Source organism: Muscardinus avellanarius (assembly GCF_963383645.1).
Source record: "Muscardinus avellanarius genome assembly, chromosome: 4".
Taxonomy (NCBI): Eukaryota; Metazoa; Chordata; class Mammalia; order Rodentia; family Gliridae; genus Muscardinus; species Muscardinus avellanarius.
Window position 1 is genome coordinate 116,414,618 of NC_137789.1, and position 23,040 is coordinate 116,437,657.

The 23,040-nt window shown below is 43.7% G+C and overlaps 1 protein-coding gene across 1 annotated transcript in view; it reads right to left on the minus strand.

The window, feature by feature from the left end:
- Positions 1-16,612: 16,612 nt before the first annotated feature.
- PBLD (phenazine biosynthesis like protein domain containing) overlaps positions 16,613-23,040 on the minus strand; it is a gene marked incomplete at both ends in the record, with an annotated part of 28,999 nt that continues 22,571 nt past the window's right edge. The window contains 4 exons of the mRNA XM_080694081.1: positions 16,613-16,725; positions 18,557-18,619; positions 21,845-22,023; positions 22,249-22,337. Coding sequence (XP_080550207.1) covers positions 16,613-16,725; positions 18,557-18,619; positions 21,845-22,023; positions 22,249-22,337 — 444 coding nt within the window. The remainder of the gene's footprint in view (positions 16,726-18,556; positions 18,620-21,844; positions 22,024-22,248; positions 22,338-23,040) is intronic.

The window sequence follows — 23,040 nt, forward strand, 5'->3', positions numbered from 1 at the left end:
AACTGTTGGAAACAATCTACCTCTTTAGCTCAGAGGTTGATTACCTCTGGGTTCAATCCCAAGTACCAAAATAAAATAAAATAAATAAGCATAGCAGGTTGTGGTGAGATATACCAATAATTTCAGCACCTGGGAGGCCGACACAAAAAGATTGGAGGTTCCAGACCAGCCTCAGCAACTTAGTGAAACCTGTTTTAAAACACAAAATAAGCCGGGCGCACGCTTGTAATCCCCGCGCTTGGGAGGCAGAGACAGGAGGATCGCATAGGTTCGAAGCCAGCCGTGCTGGTTTAAGAGACCCTGTTTCCAAAAATAAAAAAGTATAATAGGTCTGGGAGTGTAGCCCAGAGGTAGAAGGGCTTCCAGGAACCCCAGTACCACCACCAACACACACACACACACACACACACACACACACACACACACACTAAGCCAGGTATGGTGGCACACACTTGTAATCCCCTCACTTGGAAGTGGAGACAGGAGGACCGCGCAGGTTCGAAGCCAGCCTTGCTGGCTTAAGAGACCCTGTTTCCAAATAAAATATAAAATAGGTCTGGGAGTGTAGCCCGTAGGTAGAAGGGTTCCAGTACCACCAAATAAATAAATAAATAAATAAATAAATAAATAAATAAATAATAATAATAAGTTGGGCATAATGGTGCACTCTTGTAATCCTGGTACTTGGCAGATAAGACAGGCAATCGTGGGTTTGAGGACAGCCTCAGCAACTTGGTGAAGCCCTGAGCAATTTAGCAAGACCCTGTTTCAAAATAAAAAAATAAAATAGAGCTGGAGATATAGCTCAGAGGTAGAATGAGTTCAATCTCAAGTAAAAAAAAAATAATAATAATCCATTATATAAAATTAGCATCTATCATGGGGAGAAAGCTTTTTATAGCAAAAGCCAACTTTTGTTTATATTCTTAATGAAGAAGAGTCATAGAGAAGCTAATTTACCACAAAAATAAATAAATGAATGAAATGGGAGCATTGGGTATGGCAGTGCAAGCCTGAAGTCTCATCTACTCAGGAGGCTTAAGCAGAAGGATTGTTTGAGCCCAGAATTTAAAGCTAGCCTAGCCTTGGCAACCTAGTAAGACTCCATCTAAAAAAAAAAAGCCAGGCATGATAGCTCAAACCTGTAATCCCAGTAGGGGGATCACAGGCTCAAGTCTGTAATTTAGTGATACCCTATTTCAAAATAAAAATAAAAGGAGCTGGAGTTTAGTTTGGAGGTAGAATGCCCTTGGGTTCATTCGCCAGTACCAAACAGAAAAAAAGGGAAAGATATACTATTCTATTATTTCTCCTTAATCACTTCTAATCCCATCAACAGCACATCTCCAAGTCCAGCCCTGGTCCTTCCAGTTTGCAAGAGTAAAGATTGAGTAGTTAGAATTAGACACAGATTTTAAGGAAGCCACAAATAAAAACTCAGGAAATCAAAAGTAACTCAGCAAGGCAATTTACTTTTGTGCAGTAGGCACACTGGGTAGACAGTGTGTGGTACTGGGGATTGAACCCAGGGGTATTCCTACCTCTGAGCTAAACTCAAAGCCCTATTTTATTATTTTATTTTAAAACAGGCTCTCACTAAGTTGTGAAGGGCCTAAGTAGCTGAGGCTGGCCGCAAACCTGCAATCCTTCTGTCTCAGCCTCCGAAGTACTGGGATCACAAGTGCGCGCCACCACGCCCGGCTGACCACTCAGCCTTTTATTCCTTAACACGAAGGCCAGTATGCCGTTCCCCATTGGCTGGAGTATGGCTTTTACAATCTAACCCGGTTGAGTAGGTTTCACCGGGCAGATTTTGCAAAGAGAAAAAGATGAAATCAGTACATCCAGAAGTGGAAAATACAGACATGTGTGCAAAGGTTACAAAATGGAAGCCTGCTAGTTTCCATGCGACTTTGTAACTTCAATAGAGAAGACTGCTTTCCTTTCTCACACCAGGAAAGAAATGGGGCTGCGTGAGAGGCAGAAGAGTCTCTCGTGCAGGGGACTGGACTGGGATCCTCAGGTCCAGGTAACACTTTCTGAGGATAACTGAGTTGAGTTTACTTCCGGGTCAATACAATCCATGGGTGTGGGGGCACAGGTGTGTGTGCGGTGCTAGGGATTGAACCCATCTCTACTGCTGAACCACATCCCTTTTTATCTTTTATTTTGAAATAGGATTTTACTAGGTTGCTGAAATTCTCACTAAGTTGCTGAAGCTGGCCTTGAACCTGCAACACTCCTATCACAGCCTCCAAATTACAGGTGTGTGCTACCAAACCCAGCTCCCCCAGCTCTGTGTGTGTGTGTGTGTGTGTGTGTGTGTGTGTGTGTGTGTGTATTACTGGGAATTAAACCCAGGGGCATTCTACCTCCAAGCTACACCCCCAGCCCTATCTATCTATTTATTTATTTATTTATTTATTTATCTTTTTTGCAGTACTGGGAATGGAACCCAGGGGCATTCTACCTCCAAGCTACATCTCAGCCTTATTTTTTATCCTTTATTTTAAAACAGGGCCTCATTAAGTTTCGGAAGGCCTCACTAAGTAGCTGAGGCTGGCTGCAAACCTGTGATCCTCCTGTCTCATCCTCCTAAGTATTGAGATTACAAGCATGCACCACCATACCCCACTCCTTTTTATTTTTATTTTTATTTATTTTTAATTTTTAATTTTTTTTGGTGGTACTGGGGTTGGAACTAGAGGCTTTCTACCTCCAGGCTATACTCCCAGACCTATTTTATACTTTATTTGGAAACAGGGTCTCACTAAGTTGCTGAGAGCCTCACTAAGTAGCTGAGGCTGTATTGAACCTGTGCGATCCTCCTGCCTCAGCCTCCCAAGCGCGGGGATTACAGGCGTATGCCACCACGCCTGGCTTATTTTTTATTTTGAAACAAGTTCTCACTATATTGCTGAGAGTCTTGCTATATTGCTGAGGCTGTCCTCAAATCTGAGATCCTCCTTGTCTCAGCCTCCCAAATACTGGGATTCCAGGTGTGCGTCATCATGCCCAGCCAGGTAGAAGTTTTAAAACCCGGGGAGGCCTTTGACTGCAGGAGTCATATAGCCCAGGAGTGTTACAGGCCTTGAAGATCACCTGTCTTCTGTGGTGCCGAATAATGCTTTTTTCTTTATCTTTTAGGAGTACCCATGTCTGCAGTGACAGTAATTAATGAGCTAGTAGAAAGCTGCTCAGCCAGACTGTGTCCCGGGGTTTCCTAGCTTTTATTTGGAAAACTTGAGAGAATCAGTATGGACTAATTAATTGGTCTTCAGGCAGCAACTAAATCACAGGCACCTTGGGTACCCCGGGAAGCCAGAGTCTCCTCTTTCCCGAGAATCAATCAGCTGAAGATTGATGAAGGGCTGCTGAGGTCAGGCTTAGAGATACAGCGCCATCTGCAAACTCTCCAGGGCTGGGACCAGCAGTGGAGCAATTTTGGAAGAACAGGTGTTCGCTTTTAACTTACCTCTTCTTTTCTTTTATGCTGAAATCATGATTTTAGCTGGAAAGAGCCTCCAGTTGGTTGGGGAAATTCACAAGCAGTCTATTGGAACTTAAAATAGCCTGGCCCAAAGGTACTGCGATAACCTCACCTAGTTACTACACAAAGTCATGGGCCCTGATGGTGGCCACTCTGGCCTCCCCAGGAGCATTCAGCAGCATCAGGAAACAGTGACCACAAGGCAGCACCCCTGCAGAGCAGAGCTGAGGAGCACTGTCCTCCCACCCTCTGCAGGACTCAGGACTTCAGGACCATCCAGTCTGGTCCAGTCCATCTACCCTGCAGAACACGCTTGAGAGCTCACCGAGTTCTTTGTGTGTGTGCAGTACCGGAGATTGAACCCAGGAACGTTGTACTGCTAAACTACATACCCAGCCCTATTTCTTATTATTTTAAAACAGGGTCTAAGTTGCAGAGAGCCTCACAAGTAGCTGAGGCTGGCCTTGAACCTGTGATCCTCCTGTCTCAACCTCCAAAGTACTGGGATTACAGGCATGTGCCACTACACCTGGCTGTGACCCTATTTCAAAACATAAAAAATAAAATAGAACTGAAATGTGGCTCAGAGGTAGAATCCTCCTGTGTTCAATCACCAAGGTGGGGGGGGGGACAATACAATTTACATAAAGCCTCTTCTTCCTCCTCTTCCCTCCTCCTCCTCCTCCTTTTTCTTCTTTTTCTGTACTAATTCCCAGGGGAATTACAAGCGTGCACCACCACGCCCGTCTTAGTTTTCTTCTTTTAATGAAAGTATTCCGTGTCCTTGCTAACCATTATATCCCAATTTCCCCAAGAATATGGGGAATTCCTCAAAAATCTCCTGTGGCAGATTGTATTTTTCCAAAGTTGGCTGCACTCAAATATATCCCATTCCATTCATTCTTCTTACCATGTGAGACTGACACTCTTCCCTCTGGAAGTGTGATCTGTGTTCCTGCCCCTTGAGCCTGGACAGACCTTTGTAAATTTCTTGAGCAGCAGAAGATTGCAGAAGTCAAGAGGCTGAAGCAGGAGGATGGTAAGTTCAAGGACAAGCCTGGGCAACGTACTGAGACCCTGTCTCAAAATAAAAAATAAAAAGGGCTGGAAGTGGAGTTCAGTGGTTTAGTGTCACTGAGTTCAATCCCCAGTGAAGGAGAAGAAGAAGAGGAGGAAGAGGAGAGAAGGGAAACTGAGTCTAGGTCATAATATGTGGCATAGCTTTCACTTTTTTTTTTTTTTCGGGTCTAGGGATGGAACCCAGAGGCATTGACCTCTGAACTACACCCCCCCTATTTTTTTATTCTTTATTTTGAAACAGAGTCTCACTAAGTTGCGGAGGGCTTCACTAAGTAGCTGAGGCTGTCCATGAACTGTGATCCTCCTGTCTCAGCCTCCCGAATGCTGGGATTACAAGTGTGCACCACCACATCGGCTTTTAAATATTCTTAATATTCTTTTCTTTTTCTTTTCTCTTTTCTTCTTCCTCCTCCTCCTCCTCCTCCTCTTCTTTTTCTTCTTCTTTTTGTAGTACTAGGGAATGAACCCAGGGGTATTCCACTTCTGAACTACACCCTCAGCCCTATTTTTATTTATTTTATTTATTTTGTGTGTGTGTGTGTGTGTGTGTTACTTGGGGGTGGAACCTAGGAGCTTTCTCTTCCGGGCTATACCCTCAGCCCTATTTTATACTTTATTTGGAAACAGGGTCTCACTAAATTGCTGAGAGCCTAACTCAGTAGCTGAGGCTGGCTTCCAGTCTGTGCGATCCTCCTGTCTCAAGCCTCTCAAACTCTGGGATTACAAGCGTGCGCCACCATGCCCGGCTATTTATTTTATTTTGAAACAGTAAATTGTTTAGAGTTTCACTAAGTTGCCAAGGCTTGCCTCGAACCTATAACCCTCCTGCCTCAACCTCCCAACCACTGAGAATGCAGGCAGGTACCCCATGCCAGGCTCCCCTTGGCTTCCTTGGGGCAGACAGGTGTCTTATGTGCCAAGCCAACAGGGAGCCAGCTGAGACCATCTAAACCCACCATGCTGGAGACATCATGAGGGAAGACCACAGAATCTGTGCATATAATACATCACTGTTTTATGTCCTTGTTAGGATCATAGCAAGAGCAAGCCTTTGGGGGCATCTCTGGAAGTACGGGGAGCACATTAGATTTGCAGACACACAGCCTGGTTTTGAGTCCAGACCTAACCACTGTACCAGCTGAGTAACCTTAAACCAGCCAGTCTCCTTTCTGGGTGCTGCTCTCCTTCTCTATAAAGTGGGTATACTGCCTGAGTATACTCGTAACTGTCCAAGTATACATCAAATTAAGGAAATCAAGACGCAGCCAGGAATTACAGGTGGCACATGCCTACAATCCCAGTGACTCAGGAGGCTGGGACAGGAAAATCAAAAGTTCGAGGCCAAACTGAGCAGCTTAATGAGACCCTGCCTCAAAATTAAATTTAAAAGGGCAGGGGGATATTAGCTCAATAGTAGAGTATCCCTTGTTCAATCCCCAATGCTGAAAAAAATTTCAATATTCAGAACTGTATAGTTAATAAGCTTCCACAGTGTAAGACGTGTATATACACAAAAACACACAGAATCATATCCACACTGATACACTTGGACTCACACAAATGTGGCTGGAAGAATACAAACTGTCACCAAGGGACAGTAGACGAGGAAGAGACTTAGTAATCACTCTTATATATACTTGTGTTACTCTTCTCTTTTACCAAGTATTATATTAATTGTTTTCAAGCAATTATAAAACTAAAATGAGCCAGGTGTGATGGCACGCTTCTGTAAACCCAGTACTTAGACCTGATTCAAAACAAAAATAATGTTTTTAGAGATGTGTAATTTTTTATGAAGTTTTAAAGAAGAATTTTCATTTTTTCTATTTTTTGTATTTTAAAAACTGTTCCAAATAAAAGCTCTTCTAAATATATATACATACACATTTATGTGTGTGGGTATACATATACTGAGACAGGCTGAGACAGGAAGATCACAGGTTCCCGGCCAGCCTCAGCAATTTAGTGAGGCCTTTTCTAAGTTAGTGACTCTTTTTCAAAATTAAAAAAATATATATATAGGGCTGGGAGGTATAGCTCGGAGATAGAATGCCCCTCAGTTCAATCCCCAGTAGGAGGAAGGAAGGAAGGGAGGGGGCTGGGAGTGCAGTACTGAAGTAGAATCCCCCTAGGTTTAATTCCCAGTACAAAAAATTAAAATTAATACATTTTGAGAAATTATACAGCAAGATGTATATAATAAAGATTAAAATATTTCATAAAGCCAGTGTGGTGTTGTGTTGTAGGCCTGTAATTTCGCAGAAACAGGAAGATTTCAAGTTTAAGGCCAGCATAAACAATTTAGTGAGATTCTGTTTCAAAATAAAAAATAAAAAAGGACTGAAGGTATGACTTAGAAGTGGAATGCACCTAGGTTCAATCCCCAATACAAATAAAAAAGTTTAATAAAAATGACACTGCATTATTGGTATAGGAAAAACAAATGGTAAAAAAAAAAAAAAAAAAAAAAAAAAACAGAGCTGAGGTCTCAGAAACTGCCAATCACATACGGACACTGGGCATAAGGGAGGAGGCACACAGATCACGGGGGAAGCATGAGCTTGGAAATGGCTATAAGTCAACCAGCTAGCTGTGTACAGTTCTCCTGGGTTCAATCTCCAGCGTCACAAATAGTAACAAAAACAATTTGTCATAAAAAGAAAATGAATTAGCCAGGCGTGGTGACACACACCTGTAATCCCAGTACTTGGGAGGCTATGACAGGAGAATCACAGGTTCTCAGCCAGCCTCAGCAACTTGTGAGTTCCTCTGCAACTTAGTGAGACTCTGTTTCAAAAATAAAACTAAAATAGGACTGAGCATGTTGTTCAGAAGTAGAATGTCCTGGGTTGAAGCCCCAGTACCACACACACACTCAAAAATGCATATATCATATGATTCTATTAATAAAAGCCCAAGAATAAGCAATTAATTTATAATGGTAAAAATAGCAGAATAAGCCGGGCATGGTAGCACATGCTTGTAATCCCAGCATTTGGGAGGCTGAGACTGGAGGATCCAGATTCACGGACAACCTCAGCTACTTAGTGAGGACCTTTGCAACTCAGTGAGACCCTGTTTCAAAATAAAGAATAAAAACCAGGTGTGGTGGCGCACGCTTGTAATCCCCGCGCTTGGGAGGCTGAGACAGGAGGATCGCACGGGTTCGAAGCCAGCCTCAGCTACTTAGTGAGGCTTTCAGCAACTTAGTGAGACCCTGTTTCCAAATAAAATATAAAATAGGTCTGGGAGTATAGCCCGGAGGTAGAAAGCCCCTGGGTTCTACCCTCCAGTACCACCAAAAAAAAAAAAAGAATAAAAATTAGGGGTTGGGTGTAGCTCAGAGTGTAGCTCAGAAGTAGAATGCCCCTGGGTTTAATCTCTAGTACCGCCAAAAAAAAAAAAAAAAGCTCTGCGGCATTATACTGAGCAGCTTCTCCAACCAACCATTAGACTCCTAGGTCAGCTCACGATGGAGCTGCCAGTGCAGGAACCACGGCTCCAGCCACCTCCATGGGACTGCATCCCTGTTTTGGTCCAAACTCTCAGAACATTTCTAATTTGCTGGAGCCTGAGTAGCAGCCCCTCCCTGGTTTGCAGGGAGCAGCAGCACCTGGCCGCCTCGGTTCCCTGGTGGAAGTCAGGCACTACCTCCTCACACTACTCCCAAGGACAGCTTCCCAGTGCAAGGTGCCAGGGTGATGGTGTTTGGATGCAGAATAACCCTAAACGAGAAATGTCCATCACAACAAAAAAACAGGAACTGCGTTTTGAGCTAAAACTTGAAAACACTTAAACACTTTCCCTGTTATTTAGTAATCCTGAATTTACCTAGTCCCTCTTCAATTGGACCATGTTATTTCTTTCTCTCCTTAACAGTCCAAAGCTGTAAACTCCCCCCCTTTTTTTTTCTTTTTCTTTGTGGTCCTGGAGATTGAACCCAGGGGTATTCTACCTCTGAGCTACACTCAGACCTATTTTTTATTTATTTATTTATTTTTTTTTTTTGCGGGTCTGGGGTAGAACCCAGGGGCATTCTACCTCCGAGCTACATCCACTGCCCTATTTTTTATTCTTTATTTGAAACCAGGTCTTACTGAATTGCAGAGGGCTCCTATTTTTTACTCTTTATTTTGAAACAGTGTCTCACTAAGTTGCAGAGAGCCTCACTAAGTAGCTAAGGCTGGCTGTGAACCTGTGATCCTCCTGTCTCAGCCTCCCAAGTACTGGGATTACTAGCCAGTGCCACCAGGTCTGTCTGCTGTAAACCCTCTAAACTGTGATTCAACACATAAGGATATTCCTGATCTCTAGGAGTTTACAATCTCCCAGTCACCTGATATTCTTTAAATGGTTCAAAGCTTCCCTATGTACTTTTTAATTTTCTTTTTCTTCTTTTTTAGTACTGGGAATTGAACCCATGGACATTCTACCACTGAGCTACACATATATACATGTATGTATATATGTATGTATGTACTGAGAAACCCAGGAACCTTTTACCTCTGAGCTATACTCCCAGATCTATATTTTATTTGGAAACAGGGTCTCACTAAGTTGTTGAGAGCCTCACTAAGTAGCTGAGGCTGGCTTTGAATCTGCACAATCCTCCTGTCTTAGCCTCCCAAGCACTGGGATTACAGGCCTGTGCCACCATGCCTGGCTTCTTTTTCAGTTTTGAAACAGGGGTCTCATTAAATTGCTGAGACTGGCCTTGAACTTGCAATCCTCCTTTCTCAGATTTCCAAGTACTGGGATTACAGGAGTATACTACCATACCTGGCTTAATTTTCTCCCTTTTGTCCCATTCCAAAGATCGGTGTTCTCTGTTGGAGCAGTTTACATGAGGGGAAAATAGAACAATACTTCCCCTATGACAGTGCATACATGTTGATATAGAGATCAATTCCTGTTGGAAAATATCACAATATTAGCGTGCAGCGATTAATTTATATTGCCGAGTGATCTCCCTAGTATTGCATAAAATGAAGTTTGCTTTGGCTCCTCTAAAGGTGAATATTTCTTACTTGCAGATCTCAGCAACCAACTTGTTCTGCATATGGTTGCATGTTTAATTAGTGATCCTTCTGTAAGTGTCTGCAATTAGCATCGTGATGATTAATAAAATAACTCCTTTAGAGCTCCATTTAGCTAGCAGAACTGCACAATCAGGTATAATTAATTCATCATTAATAAATCACGGCTGATTAACTAATCTGTTTATTACTAACACATTACTGAACAGTTTCCACCTGAGCACAGCTGATTTTTCTATACTGAACAGAACTGGAAGCTAATAAAAAAATTTTTTTAAAGCTCCTCCAAAAGTGCACTAAGCGGCAAGTATACTGGTCTAGTCAGGGAGATTTGAGGTGGTGCACATTTAAGTCATTGAGCTGCATAGGGAAGCGAAGGAAGAGATGGTAAAAATGGAAGCCTGAACACTCAGTGGTTCTGAGTTAACCATACACTAGAGTTGCCTGAGGACTTCTTTTATTTGTTGCTAATAGTTTGTGTGTGTGTGTGTGTGTGTGTGTTTTACTGGTTATAGAACCAGTAAAATTATTTCTAACTCCAAGCTATATGCCTAGCCCTTTTTATTGCATTCTTATTTTTATTTTATTTATTTTATTTTCTTTTTTGCGGGTCTGGGGAGGGAACCCAGGGGCATTTGACCTCCGAGCTACACCCCCTGCCCTAGTTTTTATTCTTTATTTTGAAACCGGGTCTCACCGAGTTGCAGAGGGCCTCGCTGAGGAGCTGAGGCTGTCCGCGAACCGCGATCCTCCGGTCTCAGCCTCCCGAATGCTGGATGACAAGCGTGGACACCGCGCCCGGCTGCATTTTTAAATTTTGAAGCAAGGTTTCATCAAGTTGCTGAGGGTCTTGCTCAGATGCTGAGGCTGGCCTGGAACCTGCAATCCTCCCGTCTCAGCCTCCCAATACTGGAATTACAGGTGAGGGCTAAAAGGTTTGTTAAAACCCAAATTGCTGGGCCCCACCCCGAGAGCTGTGATAGGGTTTGGGAGAGGGCCTGTAAATTTGAATTTCTAGTAATTTCCCAGGTGGTACCCAGCTGATGGTGGGGGATCGCACTTGGAAAACATCAGTTCCATACTTTCTCATACATGAAGGTTGATTCCGAATTGCTAATTTTCAAGTCTCTTCTATAGATTTTAATAGTTTAAGAAATACCAATATGCCAGGCACAGTGGCATACACTTTTAATCCCAGTACTTGGGAGACTGAGATAGGAGGATCCCAGGTTTGAGGCTAGTCTCAGCAATTTAGTGAGACCTACAACAAGTTAGCCAGACCCTGTTTTAAAATAAAAAATAAAATAGGGCTAGGGGTGTAGCTTGAAGATAAAATGCCCCTGGGTTCAATCCCCATTATAAAAAGAAAAGAAAAGAAAAGAAAAGAAAAGAAAAGAAAAGAAAAGAAAAGAAAGAGAAGCACCAATAACTTTAGTTTTAGCCGGGCGTGGTGGCGCACACTTGTAATCCCAGCATTTGGGAGGCTGAGACTGGAGGATCACGGTTCACTGACAGCCTCAGCTACTTAGTGAGGCCCTCTGCAACTCAGTGAGACCTGGTTTCAAAATAAAGAATAAAAAATAGGGCAGGGGGTGTAGCTTGGAGGTTGAATGCCCCTGGGTTCCATCCCCAGACCCACAAAAAAAAAATAATAATAATAATAACTTCAGTTTTATTTCTGTCTTTGTATTTATATGTTGTCTATTCAACTGGATTATTAATTTAAGAAATATTAGCAGCTCCTTAGTGAGGCCTTTCCAACTCAGTGAGACCCGGTTTCAAAATAAAATAGAGCCGGGCATAGTGGCACACACTTGTAATCCCAGCATTTGGGAGGCTGAACAGGAGGATCGCTGTTCGAGGACAGCCTTAGCTCTTAGTGAGGCCCTTTGCAACTCAATAAGACCCTGTTTCAAAATAAAGAATAAAAAATAGGGCTGGGGGTATAGCTGAGAGGCAGAATGCCCCTGGGTTCCATCCCCAGTACCACAAAAAAAAAAAAAAAAAAAAGAAAAGAAATAATGGCATGGTAGCATATGCCTGTAATCCCAATATAGTAGGCTGAGATACAAGGATCTCAAGTTGAGTCCTGACTATGTATAAAAATAAAAAAATAGAAGCTGGATATGGTGGTGCATGCTTGTAATCCCAGCATTTGGGAGGCTGAAACAGGAGAACTGCGGTTCACGGCCAGTCTCAGCTACTTAGTGAGGCCCTTTGGAACTCAGTGAGACCTTGTTTCAAACTAAAGAATAAAAAGTAGAGCTGGAGGTGTGTAGCTTGGAGGTAGAATGCCCCTGGGTTTCATTCCCAGTACAGCCAAAAAAAAAATAATAATAATATGCTTGCCCAACATAGGACTACCTGCTTAGTCTTAAATATCCAAAAGAAAACAGCATAACCAGAGACAAATGTGATATTTCAGGAGCAACAAAAAGGAGCTCTACTAAAGTTATTTATATAGTATTTCTACTAAAGAGTAAAACTTCTCATTCCTGTGAGCTCCTGGAGGATCTGAGTCCTGCCCAAAATCCTACAAGCAAAAAACTTGTTTAGGCTTCATTTCTTATGGTTCCTCCTGATAAGATGGCTTCTGTCCTTCTTTCTTTCTCTCTTTCTTTCTTTTTTTTTAAGGTACTGGGGATTGAACCCAGGAGCATTCTACCTCTGAGCTTTTACACCCCCAGCCCTATTTTTTATTATTTATTTATTTATTTATTTGGTGGTACTGGGGTTCCTGGAAGCCCTTCTACCTCCGGGCTACACTCCCAGACCTATTTTATATTTTTGAAACAGGGTCTCTTATGCCAGCATGGCTGTCTTCGAACCTGAGCGATCCTCCTGTCTCTGCCTCCCAAGCACTGGGATTACGAGCGTGTGCCAACACGCCCGGCTTTTATTCTTTATTTTGAAACAGCGTCTCACTAAGTCACAGAGGGCCTTATTAAGTAGCTGAGGCTGAGCCGGGCATGGTAGTGCACGGTTGTAATCCCAGCATTCGGGAGGCTGAGACCTGGATGATTGCGGTTCCACGGACAGCCTCAGCTACTTAGTGAGGCCCTTTGCAAGTCAGTGAGACCCTGATTCAAAATAAAGAATAACAAATAGGGCAGGGGGTGTAGCTCAGAGATCAAATGCCTCTGAGTTCCATCCCCACACCCGAAGAGGGGGAAAAAAAAAGTAGCTGAGGCTGGCCAGGAACCCAGCCCTCCTTTCTCAGCATCCTAAATACTGAGATTACAAGCATGTGTCACCATGCCAGGCAGGCTCCTGCCCTCCCTCCCTTTCTTCCTCCCTACCTTCTTTCCTTCCTTCCTTTCTTTTTCTTTCTTTCTTTCCTTTTCTTTTTCTCCTTCCTTCCTTTCTTTTTCTTTCTCTTTCTCTTTGTTGCAGTACCAGGAATGGAACCTAGGGGCATTGTACTTGCAAACTACACCCCCAGCCCTATTTTTTCTTGTTATTTTATTTTATTTGCGGGTCTGGGGATGGAATCCAGGGGCATTCAACCTCCGAGCTACACCACCTGCCCTATTTTTTATTCTTTATTTTGAAACAGGGTCTCACCAAGTTGTGGTCCGTGAACCGTGATCCTCTGGTCTCAGCCTCCCAAATGCTGGGATTACAAGGGTGTGCCACCACGCCCAGTTTATTCTTTATTTTGAAACAGGATCTCAATGAGTTGCAAATAGCTTCGCTAAGTAGCTGAGGCTGACCCGCAAGCAACTGCGATCCTCCTGTCTTCACCTCCCCAATGCTGGGATTACAAGGAGCGTTACCTTGCCGGCTGCTACTGTGCTTTCTCACGCCTTTAATCATTTCCCTCCTCATCTTTTTTTTTGGCCATGCATAATCAACCTGATTATGTCACAAATTCATAAAATCACTAGCCACTGCTTCAGTGAGCTTCTTTTCTTGCAGAGCAGAGGCCAATACATAAGCCTCCCAAACACTCTGGCCCTCTAAGACCCTCACAGTGCCTACAGCACAGCACAGCTTTTAGCCTTAGGTCTACCGCCACCCTATTGTCATGCAAGAAGTAGCTCGAATGAATATGGCACCCATTTCCCAATATATAAATATTATAACACTTATGGGATGTGGAAACTGAGGTCTGGCCGTAAAAATCTTGCTGGAGGAGGCCAAGAACAAAGGGACTCAAGCCGGGAGTGGTGGCACATGCTTGTAATCTCAGCATTTGGGAGGCTGAGACAGGAGGATTACAGTTTGAGGCCAGCCTCAGCTACGTAGCAATGCCCTTCACAACGTAGTAAGACCCTGTTTCAAAAATGAAAAGACTATAAAAAAGAAAAGCTCTGGGGGTATAGCTTGGAGGTACAATGCCCCTGTGTCTCATCCCCAGTACGGCAAAAAAAAAAATAAATAAATAAATAAATAAAAAGAAAGAAAGAAAGAAAAGATAAGATAAGATAAGAAAAGAGGGCCAGGCATGGTGGTGCACACTTGTAATCCCAGCATTCGGGAGGTTGAGACCGGAGGTTTGCGGTTCGTGGACAGCCTCAGCTACTTAGTGAGGCCCTTTGCAACTCAGTGAGACCTGGTTTCAAAATAAAGAATAAAAAATAGGGCAGGGGGTGTAGCTCAGAGGTTGAATGCCCCTGGATTTCATCCCCAGACCTGCAAAAAAAAAAAAAAAAGAAAGAAAAGAAAAGAAAACAGGGTGGGGTAGCTTGGAGATAGAATGCCCCAGTACCACAAAAATAAATAAATAAATAAATAAATAAATAAATAAATAAATAAATAAAATAAAATAATTAAAAAAATAAAGGGATCTAAGATAGGCACGGAAAAAAAGGAGAAATACCCCCTGACTATTACCCTGCCCTGGTCACTTGCCCACCAACCAGCAGCACACATAATTATTCCTGTATCCATTCCCTTCCTAACCCCATAAAAAGCCCCACGTCTGTAAGGAAGCAGGGCTCTGGACTCATAGACTCTTTCTGGTCAGTCCTCCCTCCCAGGCTTTACTTCAGTTAAAGCCTGTTCTTGTCTGTGGAGCCATGTTCCCTTTATCCTCATATTCCCCAACAGGAGGAGGAGAAGTAGAGGAGGAGGAAGAAAAAAAGGAGAACTACTTAGCATGTATTTAGGAGGTCAAGTTCAGGCCTTTCGACTATGCATTTGTATAAATGACTTCATATAGTTCAGTCCCGGGTTGGGAAAACTTCATACTTCCTGGAAATCCCCTGCTGCTTCTAGTCCTTGGGATCATGGCTCTGTCCTGAGGAGTCCCAAGGCATGAGAGAGCCTAGGTGACTCGTAAAGTCAAGACACCGAAGCTGGTGAGTTATTGCCAATCAGAAGAGACAGATTACTGCTATAATAAATTCACTCTTTAATGCTTGAGCAGTTAGGGTGAAAACTGGGGACGCTACAGAAATTTTTAACTTATTAGCCTGCAGTGGCATCAGTAAGGTTGCCTTAAACAAATATTCTAAAAGACTCAAAAAAAGTCCCCATCTCAAGGTATTCAATAGTATTGATTTAACTGAATTTTAAAGTTATGTTAAAACATGTTATTAAGGTAAGAGAAAAATCTCTTGTAAGTTACCACTCTAAGGTGAACATCGAGAAAAAGGTTAAAAGGTTACATTACTCTTAGTGGATAATTTTCCTATCACAGAAAGTAGCTTAAGACACACTATTTTGCTTGAATTTTGGGATTTTGTTCTGATTTTTAATTATTATATCTGAATGCAATAATAAAGAAAATTATTTGTAATCACATTAAAGTTACTTCCAGTCTTATCCTCCTCACATGAACTACTTTCACTTTGCTATCTTCATGGCCCAGGTTTATGCATATAAATCTATTTATCAGGCCGGGCGTGGTGGCGCATGCTTGTAGCCCCCCCCGCGCTTGGGAGGCAGAGACAGGAGGACCGCGCGCTGGCTTAGGAGACCCTGTTTCCAAATAAAAATGTAAAAATAGGTCTGGGAGTGTAGCCCAGAGGTAGAAGGGCTTCCAGGAACCCCAGTACCACCAAAAAAAAAAAAAAAAAAAAAATATCTATTTAGGTACTGGGGATTGAGTCTAGGGGCATTTTACCTCCAAACTACAGCCCAAGCCCTTTTTATTTATTTATTTATTTATTTTGAAACAAGTTCTTGCTAGGTTGCTGAGGCTGGCCTCAAACCTGCAATCTTCCCATCTTGGTCTCCCAAGTACTGAGAGTACAGATGTGCGCCACTGAGGCAGGGCAGAGGACCTGGGGACAGGAAGAATTAAAGTAGCCATCTGCATAGCCTTCTGTGAGGTTGGGGGAGGTAATCAGGAAGGCGAGGGACTGGTGGGCACCAGAAAGTCAAGGCCCTGACCAGCACAGATAATCACACAAATTAAGGATCAAAACTGTGCAAAAGTCATTGGTTCCCCAAAACCCGATTCTGACTAATCATAAAAGGGCAGATAGAAACCCTCAGTAAGGCTTAAAAGCTTACTTCCCAAGAGCTTTGAGGTCACTCTCTCTGGGATGCCCCAAAAGCTATTTTGTCCTCTATCTTTCCTTGACTTAAAATAAACTTTTATATTTCTATACCTTTCGCAAGTCCTTGGACTCCACTCATCGAAATCCACTGGACAAGAACACCCCTGTTTCACCTCCATGCACAGCTCCTTTTTCCTTTTTCCTTTTTTCTTTTCTTCTTCTTTTTTTTTTTTTTTTGCGGGTCTGGGGATGGAACCCAGGGGAATTCTACCCCTGAGCTACACCCCCAGCCCTATATTTTATTCTTTATTTTGAAACAGGGTCTCACTAAGTTGCAGAGGGCCTCACTAAGTAACTGAGGCTGTCCACGAACCGTGATCCTCCAGTCTCAGCCTCCCGAATGCTGGGATTAAAAGTGTGCGCCACCACACCCGCCTATCCTTTTTCCACTTTTAACATGAGGATTAAGTGGATTAGTGTGCTGGTTTCCCTGAAGGCAGCCTTTGCATTTCATTCTACGTGGTTAGAATGCAGCATCTGTGGCAGCACCGCCAGCACTAGGCCGTCAGCGTGCCCTCAACAACAACAGCAGCGCTGCCCTTGATGTCCACTCGGCCGTCAGGTTGGAGCGCAATGTCCAGCTCTCCTCCTCGGCTGGAGCACTGGAACGCTAAAGAAAACACACAAGAACAGAAAGTTCAGAGCATGTTCAGAGCATGTAACGATCAGTGAGCGCACAGTAAAAAACCTCTTAAAATGAACCCCAAGTCCTCCCGGGTCAGTTTAAAAATCCATTCCCCTATCTGTCCATGGCACTGCCTACCCACACCGCCAATCTCCTCAAGACTGAGAGGGCCACAAACACAACCTACCAGCAAGCCGCACAGCCTCCCCTTCCCTTCCCAGCCCTTTTCCTGTACAGATCCTCCTCTACAACTTCCTGTAACACCCTAGCTACATCCTAAGCACAGCTTCCTCTAGGAGTCAGCAAGGATGTGTGAAAAGAGAGGCATAGACCAGAAGTCCAAGAGGATGAAGAGTGGTGGGCTTGGGCCTCCCAAGAAGGCTTCATCTTCTCATGTCTGAATGGGACAGAGGGAGTTTACTCAACATATTCCAGTAACCACACGTGCCAGGCAGACAGAAGAGGCAGAGCCTCAGCCCTCCAGGAGCTCAGAGCTCAGGAGAATAGTTAGACCCAGCCACCCTGCCATCTCAGGGTCCTAGAGGCCTGACCCTCCCACTAAGTTAGATCCGCATCCTTCATTTATCAGAGTCCTACTTGGATGATCAGACAGTGTTGCCTCCAATGCTCCAGTCTTTTTGCTAGGCCCCTGAGCAAGATATGCATCACTAAGGGACTTGGTTCCAAAGTAAATTGATTAATTCAATCCTGGGATAACAGTATAGGCAAACCTCGCTGATCCTCAGGTTTCCATCTACCACATTTTTTTTTTTTTTTTTTTTTTTTTTTTTGGTGGTACTGGGCTTCCTGGAAGCCCTTCTACCTCCGGGCTACACTCCTAGACCTATTTTTATATTTTTATTTGGAAACAGGGTCTCTTAAGCCAGCGCGGCTGGCTTTGAACCTGCGTGATCCTCCTGTCTCTGCCTCCCAAACATGGGGATTACAAGCGTGCGCCACCACGCCCGGCTCCATCTACCACATTATGAGTAAAATCTCTAGGTCAAAGTTTTATAGCAAGTTTATTTTACTGGGCACTTGCTGTATCAGAAGTGTCTGTATATTGGAAGATGTAAAGATGAAGAATGTTTGGGGTAGGGGGTATTTAAGGGTGAATTTCTAAGGATATTTAAGGAATATTTCACGTGGGTGATACATAAGATTTTACTCTTTCTTTTCTTTCTTTTTCTTTCTTTCTTTCATACTGGGGGTTGAACCCTAGAGCATTCTACTTCTGAGGTACACTCCCAACCTTATTTTAGTTTTAAATTTGAAACAGGATCTCACTAGGTTGCTGAGAGTCTCAATGAGTTGAGAAGGCTGGCCTCGAACCTGCAATCCTCCTGTCTCAGGCTTCCAAGTACTGGGATTCTAGCTATTTTATTACATTTTCAAGGGAATTGTACATATAAGAAGAAAAAATAGCTTAAAGTTCAGCCAGTAAGTGAAGCCGGGCGTGGTGGCGCACACTTGTAATCCCAGCATTTGGGAGGCTGAGACTGGAGGATCATGGTTCGCAGACAGCCTCAGCTACTTAGTGAGGCCCTCTGCAACTTAGTGAGACCCGGTTTCAAAATAAAGAATAAAAAATAGGTCAGGGGGTGTAGGTCAGAGGTCAAATGCCTCTGGGCTCTATCCCCAGATCCGCAAAAAAAAGGAGGAAGAAGGAGAAGGAGAAGGAGGAGAAGGAGAAGGAGGAGAAGGAGAAGGAGGAGAAGGAGAAAGAGAAGAAGAAGAAGAAGAAGAAGAAGAAGAAGAAGAAGAAGAAGAAGAAGAAGAAGAAGAAGAAGAAGAAGAAGAAGAAGAGCTGCCTTACCCCGCATTTCTTTCTTCCCCAGTTGCTGAGACCAGTAGCTGCTGAGAACAGTGTGTGCAGATCCTGAAAAAAAAAAAATGAAATGTTTGAAGGGATTGCAGAGAAAACAGGGTGACCCTGCAGTACACTAATAAGTAATTCTGGCTGATGTATCAGGCTTGAGTAAACCTTGGATCTTCTAATCTTTATGCCAACCAGACTACCACAAGGTATGAAATTATGGAGAGCAAGAGGAAGATGTGGAATTTATTTGCGTGTGTGTGTGTGGGGGGGGGTACTAGGGATGGAAGCCAGGGGCATTCTACCTCCGAGCTACACCCCCAGCCCTATTTTTTATTCTTTATTTTGAAACAGGGTCTCACTGAGCTGCAGAGGGCCTCACTAAGTAGCTGAGGCTAGCCATGAACCAGGGATCCTCCTGTTTCAGCCTCCCAAGTATTGGGATTACAAGAGTGTGCCACCATTCCCTGCTGATGTAGAATTTATGAACAGGTTCCTCCAAATTATGTATCAAATATGCTATTTTTTTCTTCATGCGGTACAGGAGATTGAATCCAGGGGCATTCTACCTTCCGAGCTACACCCCCCCAGCCATATTTTTATCCTTTATTTTGAAACAAGGTTTCACTAAATTGCTGAGGCCGGCTGTGAACTTGTGATCCTTCTATTTTAGCTTCCCAAAAAATGGGATTACAAATGCGCACCACCATGCCCAGTTTAGACTATAGGTTTTAGCTCTTGTGTTGTCTACCAACTCTTAGTAGAAAAATCAAGGTTTCCCATAAATCTTTCTACATTTTTTCCAGGGAATCTACCTCCTTCTCTCTAGGGTGTATATACAAGGAAAGGGAAAACCTAAAAACAAGCCAAATTTTTCCCCGAGTCAACATACCCAGGCTTTAGAGGCCAAAAACTTTTAATTTTAGTTAAGGATTTTTTTTATGATTGTGCCCTGGTTTTAGATCTGATATTACATACAAAAATGAAGAAACAAAATGTAAAATAACTGACAGAAAAGTCTTCAGGGAGCCAGGTGTGGTGGCACACCCTTGCAATCCCATTACTTAGGAGGCTGAGAAAGAAGGATCACAGGGTGGTGACCAGCCTCAGCTACTTAGTGAGGCTCTCAGAAAATTAGTGACACCCTGTTTCAAAATAAAAAAGAAAGCTGGGCGTGGTGGCGCATGCTTGTAATCCCAGCATTTGGGAGGGTGAGAACGGAGGATCATGGTTTGTGGACAGCCTCAGCTACTTAGTGAAGCTCTCTGTAACTTAGTGAGCCCTGGTTTCAAAAAAAGAATAAAAAATAGGGCAGGGGGTGTAGCTCAGAGGTCGAATGCCCCTGACTTCATCCCAAGGAAGGAAGGAAGGAAGGAAGGATAAAAACATAGGGCTGGATGGAGATGTAGCTCAGAGGTAGAATGCCCCTGGGTTCAATCTCTAGTACCATACACAAAATAAATAAATAAATAAATAAATAAATAAATAAATAAATAATAGATAGATAGATATAGAAAAAGAAAAATCTCTGAGGGAGAAAAGGATAGGAAGGAAACACCCTACTTTCAGGAAAATGTATTAAGCATTATGGGATATACGAGTAGGGTGACCAACCATTTTGCTATGCCCAAGCTGGCGTGGTTTTAACACTGAATTCCCACATCACTAGAAACCCCTCAGTCCCAAGCAAACCCACAAGGTTAGTCACTGTATCCAAAGACCTTCATACTCTAGAAAAACATTATTACGGGGGTGGGAGGCGGAGGAGGCATGTGTACCTCTGTGCCAATTAAAATCTCCGGGAAACATCTGTGCATGTGGGAATCTGTCTGGAATGTCTCTTCCATGGGGAAAGGTTGAGTTGGACTTTCTGGATATTGTTGGGCATTTTCCTGAGTCTTCAAAAGTGCTCATTTGCTGAGCTTTGAATTTCATGTGTCTTGTTCCCCACAGAGTAACTAAGTCAAGGTCCCGAAACCATCCTGGCCCCTGTCATTTGACCAGAATGGAAGCCTGGGAGCCCATGCTCAGCCTTCTGCAGCCCTGGACCCATCCCATCCAGCAGCCTCCTCCACCAATTTATTTTATTATTTTTTAATTATTATTATTTTTTGTGGTACTGGGGGTGGAACCCAGAGGCTTTCTACCTCCGGGCTATATTCCCAGACCCATTTTATATTTTATTTGGAAACAGGGTCTCACTAAGCTGCTGAGCGCCTCACTAAGTAGCTGAGGCTGGCTTCGAACCTGCGCGATCCTCCTGTCTCAGCCTCCCAAGAACGGGGATGACAAACATGCGCCACCACACCCGGCTCTCCTCCACCAATTTAACAAGATTCTTAACCTAGCAAGCCCTGCTTCAAAATAAAAGGTAAAAAGTGTTGGTGGTGCCCGGTGTGGTGGCGCACGCTTGTAATCCAAGTACTTGGGAGGCTGAGACAGGAGGATCTTGGTTCTTGGACAGCATCGATTACTTTGTGAGGCCCTCTTCAACTTAGTGAGACCTTGTTTCAAAATAATGAATAAAAGCTGGGTGTGGTGGCACACACTTGCAATCCCCCCACTTGGGAGGCTGAGACAGGAGGACTGCATAAATTCAAAGCCAGCCTCAGCTACTTAGTGAGGCTCTCAGCAACTTAGTGAGACCTTGTTTCCAAATGAAATATAAAAAACAGGTCTGGGAGTATAACCCAGAGGTAGAAAGCCCCTGGGTTCCATCCCCAGTACCACCAGAAAAAATAAATAAATAAAAAAATAGGGCTAGGGGTGTAGCTCAGAAGTAAAATGCCCCTGGGTTCCATCTCCAGTTCACAACAACAAAAGAAGAAGAAAGAAAGAAAGAAAGAAAGAAAGAAAGAAAGAAAGAAAGAAAGAAAGAAAGAAAGGAGAGAGAGAGAAAGAAAGAAAGAGGGAAAGAGAGAAAGAAGAGAGAAGAAAGAAAAGGGGAGAAGGGTTGGGAGTGTGGTTCAGAGGTAGAATGCCTATGGGTTCAATCCCTAGTGCCACACACACACACAAAAGTCATTTGCCCCAGGTGAAGGACTAGGAAGCCAGCAATGCAAGGCAGGCTGCCCAATGCCAAGGTTTGACCCTGGTATGATATCTCTTTCATTTTGTGTTTTTTTCAAATGACACTTCTTTGAAAGGATAGCGGGGCAAGGAGAAAGACAGAGAAACAAGAGCACCTCATAACCAGGCGTCCTGGAAGGTCACGTGAAGGACACTTTGATAGTTACTTGTTATCTTCCTCTTCCATGTTTGACTATCCCTGCACTCAAGGAAAGGTACCTGTTACAGGGTCTTCAGTCACGCCGACCCACGGCGCAAAATATCTGGAGTAAAAGTCGAACCCTTGGGTCTGTCCTCCTGGCTGTCCTTTGAGGGTGAGGATGAGGCCTTTCACCTTGCCTGTGTTTTCAACTCGCAGCAGATTCTCTGTGTTCACCTTCAGAGTCTCAATAAATGACCTTGTTCATAAATAAGATGGATTAGGATTAGGGCAAACACATTTTACAGACCCAGCTCTGCAGAGTTCATGGGCAGCCCAGCAGGAGAGGATGGAGGAGCAGGTGGGCGCATCTTCCCAACAGGATGAGTCATGGTTGAACCAGACACACATAGACCAAGTCAGAGTCAGAAATCGGAGCGCTTGGCCTCCTCACAGCACTGACGCAGTTAAAAATCATGTTTACCTGTCGTAAGAATCATTGAGACGGACAAGGAGCTTCCGGGTATCTGGAGAGTAGTGGACGTCTTGGACCTGTGTTTCACCTATGGCCATCTGTGGAGACAGACCAAAAACTGCTCAGGAGCGCCTCTGGGGTCAAGTCCTTGATCGCCACAAGTGGGAACAACCTTTCATTGAGTGTCTGTTGTGAGCCAGATACCCCTTATTCTCTGCCATCCCCAAGAGGGTCGGCTCAGTTTCGGATTTCTTGACCACCAAAAGGGACTTTTAGGAGCTAGGTAGTTTACCTCTACCAGGCTCAGAATACACACATATCAAGATTGCTGACTGTGTGCCCAACACAGCTCCTTCAGTAGGCAATGTCCCCACAGAGAAAGACTCAGGCCAGAGTGTGTGTGTGTGTGTGTGTGTGTGTGTGTGTGTGTGCGCGCGCGCGCTGAGGAGGTAGAAAAGGAAATAGGCAGGTTGGGAAAAGGCCTCGGTAGAAAAAAACTTAATTTCCTGAGGGGCTACGAATACTAATTAACTTCCAAGGCTCCTAAAAGAGATCAGCTCTTCCAAGGTTCAGAGATAAGAATGACCAAAGCTTCACAAAACCATCTGTTTACTAATCAACAAACCCAGGAGACATCACTGGAGCAAGTCTGACACTCCCACTGAAAGAAGACCCCTCAAAGGACATGCAAATACCTTATGCAAATTTTGAGAGCTGCTTCCCAAACTCCAAGCAATAGAGGACATGCAGATATATATAAACCCCTAGTGCAGTCACCAGGATGGTTACCCACTCTGGGAA